Source organism: Gracilinanus agilis, unplaced genomic scaffold, assembly GCF_016433145.1.
Source record: "Gracilinanus agilis isolate LMUSP501 unplaced genomic scaffold, AgileGrace unplaced_scaffold17186, whole genome shotgun sequence".
In the NCBI taxonomy this organism is placed as follows: domain Eukaryota; kingdom Metazoa; phylum Chordata; class Mammalia; order Didelphimorphia; family Didelphidae; genus Gracilinanus; species Gracilinanus agilis.
In genome coordinates, this window is record NW_025348236.1 from 1 (window position 1) to 10,321 (window position 10,321).

The 10,321-nt window shown below is 50.4% G+C and overlaps 1 protein-coding gene across 1 annotated transcript; it reads left to right on the forward strand.

Moving 5' to 3' along the window:
- Window positions 1–3,703: 3,703 nt before the first annotated feature.
- Window positions 3,704–10,278, forward strand: LOC123254190 (ligand of Numb protein X 2-like; the record flags this gene model as incomplete). Its single annotated transcript, XM_044683248.1, has 5 exons — window positions 3,704–3,913; window positions 4,312–4,486; window positions 5,815–6,040; window positions 8,361–8,519; window positions 9,738–10,278. Coding segments are annotated over 5 exons (906 nt in total), but the record flags the coding sequence as incomplete, so codon positions are not given.
- Between the last annotated feature and the right edge of the window lie 43 nt (window positions 10,279–10,321).

Consider the following 10,321-nt stretch of genomic DNA (forward strand, 5'->3'; position numbering starts at 1 on the left):
GAGAGAGAGAGAGAGAGAGAGAGAGAGAGAGAGAGAGAATCATCCTATTATTAGGAAAGGGGGTTCATAGGCTTCCCCAGACTGCCCAAGGGGTGCAGGACCCAAATAAAGGTTTAAAATCTCTGGATCAGGAAAGTCATGGGTTGAGTAACTTCATCAAGGCCACCCCGAAAATGATACAGTCATTCCAAGGCTACATTCGGTCAGCCCAGCCTTGCCTCCATCTATTTGCGTGAGTAGGGTGGGCCCCCTGCCGACATAGTGACCCTGGGATTGCCTCCAAAAATACCAAACCCTTTCCCTCTGACCTTCTGCAGACTCGATCAGAACATTCCCCTGCTCTAAGCAATATTCTTATCACTCAGATAATAAAGTGCCTCTCATTCTTTGTTGTTGTTATTGGTCAGTCATTTTTCTGTCTTTTCAGATTCTTCTTGACTTTATTTGGTCTTTTCTTGGTAGAGCTATTACAGTGGTTTCCCATTTCCTTTTCTACCTGATTTTACAGATTGGGACACTGAGGCAAACAGGGTGTAGTGACTTGCCCAGGGTCATACAGCTAAGATACTGCAGTGGTTTGCTATTTCCTTCTCCAGCCCATTTTACAGATGGGGAGACTGAAGCAGAGTGAAATTACTTGCCCAGGGTCACACAGCTAAAAAGAAAGATTCTGGAGTGGTTTGCTGCTTTCTTCTCCAATTCATTTTACAGATGAAGAATCTGGGGCGAACAGTGAATTGAGTTGCCCAGAGTCACACAGCCAGTAAGTGTCTGAGGCTGGATTTGAACTCAGGGTGATGTCATCCTGCGGTCAGCTGCAGCCCTGGCATTCTATCTACTACAGGGCCACCTAGCTGAACTTACTAGCTCTAGTCAGTTCATTTTTCCTCTTTGTCCCTCTGTAAAATAGGGATGATAAAACTTGCTCTTTCTCCATTCAAAAGCTGTTGAAAGGAAAGTCCTCAGCAAACCCTTGAGTGCCAGAGAACTGTGAACTTTGAGCACTTGTTTCTGGGGGCCCCTGGGGACTCCCTCTCTTCTCAACTCTAGAATTCTCATCCACTCTTTTTTTTTTTAATTTTAAACCCTTAACTTCTGTGTATTGATTTATAGGTGGAAGATTGGTAAGGGTAGGCAATGGGGGTCAAGTGACTTGCCCAGGGTCACCCAGCTGGGAAGTGTCTGAGGCCAGATTTGAACCTAGGACCTCCCGTCTCTAGGCCTGGCTCTCAATCCACTGAGCTACCCAGCTGCCCCCACTCTTGTTTGTTTAGTAAACTTTTACCTTCCATCTTAGAGTCAATGCTAAATATTGGTTCCAAAGCAGAAGAGCAATAAGGGCTAGGGAAAAGGGGGTTAAGTGACTTGCCCAGGGTCATACAGCTGGGAAGTATCTAAGATCATATTTGAACCCAGGACTGCCTGGCTCTCAATCCCCGAGCCACCTAGCTGACTCTCCTTGTCTACTCTTTTAAATCCAACTCAAATGCTACCAACAGGAAGCTGTTCCTCTCAAGGCCCAGCATAACTGTGTTCTTTCCAACTGAGTCTTCTCCCCATCTTTGTCTGAGTTCTTTGTCAGTTTTCTTTGAGAACTCCATGGAAACGGGGAGCAGGTATTCTCTAGCCTTGAGTCTCCCCCAAACCTGGAGCAGCACTGTATACACAGGGGGGTTTGCTAGGCCTGGATGGATGCCCTATTTTGTCAAGGCCAGGCCTTGGGCTTCCCGATACCCACAGTCTATTCAGAGATCAAGCACAACATCCTCTGTGGCATCCACGGGGAAATGGCGTCACCGATGGGGAGAAGATATGCCGACGGAAGTAATATTGGCCAGTGCTGAACTTTGTAGGAGTGAGAAGATGGCCGGAATCAAGGAGCAGTCATTATTCATGGCTCGCTGTCAGGATGGCCATGGGCCCCCAGGAGAGGGATTTGTGATTGGCCTTGTACTGTTCTACCCTTCTCAACAAAGGCATAGAGATGACAGGCTCACCCGTTATGGGGATGATGCCAGGCTAGGAGAGAGGGCTGCCACGCTGGCTGCTACACATCTGGAAAGATGCTGACAGGCTGGAGCATCGTGCCAAGGGCTGAGAAGGTGAAATTCATGAGGGATCCATGTTGGAGTGCCACACATACAAGATGGCAGTGTTTCTGAAAATGATCTGAGGCCATAGTGGACCCCTGAATCAGCAGTGTCATGTGGGAGACAAAAGAGCTCTTTAAACTTTGGGCTGCATTCGGAAAGGCCCCAGGCAGAGGGGAATCCATCTCCAGGATGATGGACCCTCATAGCCATGGGGGACACATTTCAAGACCTACCACAGATGGTATAGGTGAAACCATCGATATATAAGGGAATATCTGCTGACCCCCCCCCAACCTAAAAAAAGTAAAAATGGAAGCAGAAAAGGCCTATACCAGAGAAGACCAATGCCCTGGTGGACCTCTGGCTGCAGTGCTTAGTGGTTGGCAGTGGATAATTGAAACTGTGGCAGGGGGAAGCTGGGTAGCTCAGTGGATAGAGAGTCAGGCCTAGAGACGGGAGATCCTGGGTTCAAATCCGGCCTCAGACACTTCCTAGCTGGGTGACCCTGGGCAAGTCACTTAACCTCCATTGCCCACCCTTAGCACTCATCTGCCTTGGAACCTCTACTCAGCATTAATTCCAAGATAGGGGGTGAGGGTTTGAAAAAACCAAAATGAAAAATAAAAGAAGTGTCGCTGAGTTTACCTGAAAGAAAAGGTTTGGCTGGTCTATAGGTCAGACTAGCTGGCCCACGGAGGGCCCTTCTAACTCTCAATTTGATGTGATTCTTTGAATAATGAAAGGGTGGATAGTGGGGAGGTGAGGAAGAGAAGGAAACAACTTCTTCAAGAAATTTAGTTGTGAACGAGAAGAGAGATGTGGGCCGGGAGCGGCTTCAAAGCTCTGGGAAGTTGTGGGGGGCAGCCTGAGGAGGTGTTTTTTTTAGACTTGGGGAGACTCGAGAATACTTTGTAGGCAGATGGGAAGGAACCGGCAGTGATGTTCAAGAGAGAAGAAATGGTTTCTGGAACAAGGCCCTGGAAAGAGAAAGAGGAGAGAAAAGGGACTTAATGTGGATGAAGGGATTCAACCCAGAGGGAAAGAGGAGACAAAAGAGAGGCATGCTGAGAAGGTGTGACGAATGAAGGATCACAGAAGGAGAGAGAACATGTGGGCCACTTTCGGTCTTCTCAAGGGAGTGGGAGGTGGATTTATGTGTGAATTTATATGTCATCAATGTGAAGTCATGTGAGTGAAATGAGCATGTTGGGAAAAATATGGATGGATGGTTTGGATTGATTGGATGGATGGATGGAATAGATAGATGGATGGATGAATAGATGGATGGGATGGATGGATAGAAAAGATGGGTGGATGGAAGGAATAGATGGAAAAATGGATGGATGAATAGATGGATGGGATGGATGGATGGAAAGGATGAAATGGATGAATGGATGGGATGGATAAATGGATGGATGGATGGGAAGGATGAGATGGATGGAAGGAATAGATGGAAAAAATGGATGGATGGATGGATGGATGGATGGATGGATGGATGGATGGATGGATTGACAGGCAATTAGGATTATATTGGCCAAGATCTGGTAGGAGGGACACCAGCCAAAGGCTTCCCGCCATGCTCTCACTTACCTATTCCCTCCTCCCTGTAGACCAGTGAGAGCCGAGTTCACTTTGTGGTCCTGAGGCCTCGAGGCAGCCCAACCATGGAGATGGAGACAGATTCCGGCAGCTCAAGGCCCAGCAGAAGCAGTGGCAGCAATGGCACCAGCAACCACATCAGCCTCAGCCATGGGAACAGCCCTACCCCTCAGTGGAAGCCAGAGCTGGGCTACTACCCAAGGCCTCTGGCTTTCTACAAGGTAGGTCCTAACTCAAGAAAGGGGAAAAGTCCTATGCTTCCATCACCCTCTGAATCAGCCCAGGTTATGTGATCAGATTTTAATCCCAGTTCTACAAGGCCATTCCCTACTCTGGGCCTCAGTTTCCCCTTCTGTTAAGTGGCAGAGTTGGGCTCCATGGTTTCCAATCTCTCTTCTAGCTCTGTATTCTATGATCCTAGAATCCCCCGATGTTCTCAGGTAGCTGGGTGTTGGGGGAGGGGGGAGGAGGAGGGGGACTGGCCCCACTCAGAAGGCCCCCCTGCATCCTGGGTTGGAGGCCTGTGCCTGGAGATGCAGTTTATCCTTCAAGCCTATTGGGTTGGAAGTTTGAGTCTGCCGGGGGAGGCGGTCCCCCAAGTTCCCTCTATTCTTTTGAGGATCCCCCTGCCGGCTTCCTGAGCCAGGAGCGGACAATCACCATAAGGAAAGATGTGAAAGAATCCCTGGGCATCACGATTGGGGGTGGCCGGGAAGGCAAACACAGCGTGCCCATCTATGTGACCAGTGTGCAGCCCGTGGGCTGTCTTTGCCGGGACAGCCGCATTCAGAGAGGTAATGGGGAGAAAGGAAGGGAGGCTGGGGAAGATACCCGACATTGCCATTCGGTTAGTCCCAGGCCCATCGGGCCAACCAGCCCGTTTCTCCTCTGATCACTCATCCTCTCCAAGGCCTCTGCCCCACAGCCAGAGAAGGCCAGAGCAGGAGTCTCAGGTCCAGCATTTCCTAGCTCTGTGGCTTTGGCGAGCCAACTACCCTCTGCATGTGAGGAGACTCAGCTGGAGAAGCTAAAGTGGGGTCTTTGCCAATTCCACCCATTTCTGCCAGCCCTGCCTTCTGGGGACAAACAGAGGCCTTCGGCACCTGGAAGGGGGTTCCCGTGCCACCCAGACCCCACCCCTTCCCCGCAGCCTGGAAACTTCTCCTCCGCCAGTTCTGTCCAGTCTAGCTGAGTTGTTGGGGAAGAGAAGAGATGCTCAGTGAGGATAAGACTATCCATGGACAAGTGTGGAATGGGCTAATGACAAAGAAAGCAAACAGTATTACATTGATATTACATCTGTGGGTCAGTCACTTAGCAAATGTCTTAGTATCCTAGACAGCCCTGTGTTCTCGACATCTGAACAAGTGTCGAGAGCATGGATCAGGAGTCAGGGGCAGTTCCGGGTTCCAGTCTTGGCTCTGTACCTCAGCCACTCCACTTTATGGGGTTAGTTTCCTCCTGAAGAAAAGGAGTTTGGACTAAAGGACATCAAAGCTGTGTTCACTTCTTTTTTTTAACCCTTATCTGCCGTCTTAGAATCAATACTACATATTGGGTATAAGCCAGAAGAGTAGCAGAGGTTAAGTGACTTCCCCAGGGTCATACAGCTCAACATAATTTTTTAGACTTTTACTTTCCATCTTAGAATCAATACCACATATTGGTTCCATGACAGAAGAATGGTAATGGTTAAGCAATGAGGGCCAAGTGACTCACCCAGGGTCACCCAGCTAGAGAGTGTCTAAGGCTGGATTTAAACTCAGGTCTTCTTGNTGTTTTAAATCCTTGCCATCTCTCTTAGAATTGACACCAAGTATTGGCTCCAAGGCAGAAGAGCAGTAAGGGCTAGACAATGTGGGTAAAATGACTTGCCCAGGATCACACAGCTAGAGGAAGTGAATGAGGTCAGATTTGAACCCAGGATCTCCTGTCTCTAGACTTGAGCCACCTAGTTGTCCCCCTGGGGTCACCTCTAAACCCCGTGAGACTCAAATCTCCCAAGTGCACAGGGCACACTCGGCTTTCCAATGGGGCTAGAGCCCCCGTCAGTTATCTCCAGAGTGGCACAGCCAGACCTAAGAGCTCCCTATCTCCACCGGCCCACTCCCGTACTCCACAGGTATCATCCTCCTAAGTATCAACGGCATCGACTTGACATCCCTCTCCTATCAAGAGGCAGTGGCCGTCCTAAAGTCACAGGCAGCCTCGACCATCATTGTCCTGAAAGCCTTGGACATCCTGGTGCCGGCTATGAGCTTGGAGCCTTGGGCAGGCGTTCGAGAGTCGCCCATGGAGTACGGCCAGAGTTGGTCTCCCCTCTGGCTGGCTTGGCTGGGGCTCCCCAGGTGAGAATGGCTTCCCCAGAGGAACTTACCTCTCCCTTGATCACCACCCAGCCCCCAAAACGCTGGCCAGGCTCTTGGCTGGGCGTCCCATATGGCTTCGAGCCCTTCAGTTATCCATCTGAGCTGAGAGGTTGAGCCCCAAATCCCTGCTCCCATGCTGCATGCCTGGTGTGGAGCTAAACGTCTCGGGGACTTGGGTCCCCCCCCCCAGGGCTGATGTTACTTACGATGGAAACCATACACACTCTTCTTCTGCCTTCTCTGGAATCCAGGAAGTAAAGGCCAAGATGTCAGGACTAGAAGAAACTTAAGAGGGCCCTGATTAAAGCTCTGCCATTTTACAGATAGGAAAACTGAGGCCCAGAGCAGAGAAAGCTAAAAAGAGTTTGCTTGTTAAAGCCTTTACCTTCTGCCTTAGAATCAATACTGTGTATCAGTACCATGTATCGGTTCTAAGGCAGAAAGAGCTAGGCAATGGGAGTTAAATGACTTGGCCAGGGTCACCCAGCTAGGAAGTGTCTATGGCCAGATTGGAGCCCAGGACCTCCCATCTCTAGGCCTGGCTCTTAAACCAATGAGCCACCCAGGTGCCCTTGCTCATAGTATTCTTAATCTCATTTTAACAATGAGAAAACTGAAGGTAACAAAGGTAAAGGACTTGACCAGCGTGACATAGCTAATCAGCGTCAGAGTCAGGATATGGACTTCCATACTGACTCCAAACTGAGCATATTTCTACCATACCGAGCGATTCGGCCCCATGCTCTCCTCTCGCCCATATCTAGGGTATAACCTCAGTTTACCTAGATGTAAAATGGGCCAAATAATCTCTGCTTTCTTCAGAAGGGGCTCGATGTTTGGGAAATGTGCTGCTCCTGCCTGAAGGGCCTTCCTCCCCAGAAATCTCCTTCCCAGGAATCTCTGTCAGCACCAGGGCAGAAAAATCTGTCCCCACCCCACCCATTTCCCCAATCTATCAGCAACTCCAGGAACACAGTAGGGATGGCCCATTGGGCATGGAAGCTATACTTCTCCCAGGCAGTGTCATGACTGAATTCCTTGGAGCTGGGCCAGTCTAGGACCTGAGGCCTATTCCCAGGGCACAGATTGGGAACTCACCTACTAGCGGATGAGGGAGTGGTCACACGCTGAGAGGTGAAGGGCGCCTTGAAGAAAGCATCCAGTCCAAGCCCCTTATCTTACAAGGCAGGAAACTGAAGTCGGAAGTGAGGGGCGGGAGACAGAAGAGACCTGGCCACTGTCTCACAGTCAGTTAGTGTTAGCACATTTGGACCTCGGGCCTCCTCACTCCGGATCCAGTTTCCTGGCTGCCCTCCTTTTCCCGTCCACCTTCAGTATTTCCAGCCTCCTTGTGGCCATGGATAAGTGATGAGATAGTATTTCTTCCCCCAGAGTCCTGCATTCTGTGCCCTCCTGTGGGTTTCTGGCCCTCTCGCACCACCCAGAACACAGGGCTTGGCTCCAGCTAAAGATACCCATTTTGGTGAAGGAGAAAAGCTCCTTCCTGGCCAGATCCATGCACATCATCACGACAATGTCCCCAAAACCAACTACCCACACCTCTTGCAGGAGTTGGAACACTGAGCTGAGACTCAGAACATTGTGCTAATCTTCGGCAAATCGCTCTACCCTGTTTGCCTCAGTTTCTTCATGTGTAAGCTGGAGAAGGGAATGGCAAACCACTCCAGTATCTCTGCCAGGAAAACCCAAATGGGGTCACAAAGGGTCAGACATAATTGAAGAAAATGACCCTGGGAAAGTCACTTCACCTTATTTGCCTCGGTTTCCTCATTTGTAAAATGAGGATGTAAAACAAGGTGGCAAACCACTCCAATAGTCGCCATGAAACCCCCAAATAGGGTCATGGAGAGTCAGACATGATTAAAATGACTTAGCATCCCTGTTTTGCAGACAGGGAGACTAAGGCTCAGAGGCTTGTGATTTGCCTGGGTTCACATAGCTAGCGTGTATGTATGTCAGAGAGAGAGAAAAGGAGGGAAGAAGGGGGATGTGATTTGAACCCAAGTCTTCCTCTCCATATCAAAACCATCTACTCTACCACACTGCCCAGTAAGCTGCCAGGAGCCATGTTTTATTCAACTGTCAAAGAATGGAGTTGGACAAGACACTGTGTAATGATACTTTCATGTCTTTATCTGAAGCTCTTGGCAGCCTTGGTGGGCTCTGTTGGATCAAATGTTTCTCAGGATTCCCCAAAGTGCCTAACTGTGTGCGGCTGGCAGGGGTGAGGGACCTCAGCAAAGAAGGCCCATAATGCTCTTTTTCTCTCCCTCCTCAGTGCCCTCCATTTATGCCAAGATGTTGTGCTGCATAAGGACACGGAGGAGAGCTGGGGCTTTAGCATCGTGGGGGGCTTCGAGGCCTCCAAAGGCAACCAGCCCTTCTTTATCAAGACCATCGTGCCTGGCACCCCAGCCTTCCGGGATCGAAGACTGAAGTAAGTATGCAGGGTCCAGCGCCCTTTCTAGGCCCTCCTTGGGAGCTCTCAACAACTCTGGCTCCCCTTCTAACTGGCGCCAGAGTCGGAGCCCCTTCACCTGTTGCTTCGTCTGTTGCTTCGTCTGTTGCTTCGTCTGTTGCTTCGTCTGTTGCTTCGTCTGTTACGAGAGCCTCTTCAGTTATTCCTCCCTGTCTTGGGCCTGGCCCCGCTACTTCTCTGTTTAAGAATCCCCTCTTGCCTCAAGGATGAATACTAAACTCCTCTGCTCATCCCTCATGGCAAGATTTTTTCCTTGCCTTCAACATTAATACTTCCTACCTCACAACATCACCAGAAGGAAAACACTTTCTAAACTTTCCTGTGTCACGGGGTGAGAGTTGTCGGTGGCAAGCTGCCCTACGAGGGGCCTGTAGTCCCATAGAGGAGTAGAGAATTGACTTGAACTCAAACCCAGGTCAAACTCCAAAGCTCCAGAACCACACTGGCATGAGATAGGATCATGGGCGTACGGATTTAAAGCTGAAGAGGCTTTTGTCGTTGACAGATGAGGAAACCGAGGCCCAGAAGGAGGGGCCATCACTTACCCAGGGTCCCATAGCAAGGAAATGTCTGGGCTAGGAGTCAATCTCAACTCCTATGAAGCCAAATTCAGGACTCACGACCCTTGGATTACCTAGAAGGCAAAGCGAGGCCCCACTACACTAGAGGACAAGGGGCCGCGGTGGGGAGGGGGGGGTTGGGCAATCAGTATTGTTCTGGGCCTGAGCTGAATATGGGTGGGGGAGAGTAACTTGAAGGAGAAAATGTATTTCAATTGGATCCTAGGACCTCAGAATGGGAATCGAGACCCTTAGAAGTGATTGGTTCATTTACAGATGGAGAAACTGAGGTCCAGGGAGGGTGAGGGAAGGGACTCGCCCAAATTGATACTTCAGGGTGGACTAAACTGATTTTCCTCAAGTTTATAGTTTCTTTTGAATTGAAGTTGTATCGGTCCATAGGCCTTCCAGTATTCACCCTCAGGATTCTGGGTACAGAATACCAGTATGCAAATGATATGCAAATTGCCCATCCTGTACAATTGTTGCCCTGGCAACGGCTAGTTTATCTCTCGGGATCTTCTCGGAGTTGTTCACTCCAGAAAAGGGCGACAGCGGAGGCTAGCGGTGAGTGACTTGCTTGTGCAGCGTGCCCATTTCCCTTTCTCCCCTATAGATGTGGTGACGAGATCGTGGCCGTCAACGGGACTCCTGCCACTGGCATGAGCAATGGCCAGCTGATCCCCATGCTGAAGGAGCTGCGGAACCGGGTGGCCCTGACGGTGGTGTCCTGGCCCGGCAGCCTGGTGTAGGTGCTTCCCCTGCCCGAGTTGCTTACGGATTCTGCCCTCTGACAGACTCTTCCCTCGTGTAGCAGCACTCCCTTGTGATCCCGCCCATCCCGCTGTCTTTCGAAGACTCTTAACGGGGACCTTGCCAGGGTTCCTAACCTGCCCAAGGACTCATCCGCTCTCTCCCACTGCCTTTCCTGGCACCTCCCCCCGCCCTCTGAGGACTCTCAGGGGTTCCCAGTTGACCAAACCTGGGCACAGGGTTCGGCTTGGCATCTTGGCAAGACTGGACCAGCTTGTCCTTGCACGCTGAGCAGCTTCGAGGCCGGGAGAACAAGGTCATCTTGACAGATTTGAAGAGGGTGCTGTCCGTAAGAGGGTCAGGGTGCAGACAGAAATCCCTTCTTCCTTCCCTCCCTCCCTTCCTTCTCCCCTTTTCCTCCCCCACCCTCTGTCCTTCCCTCCTTCC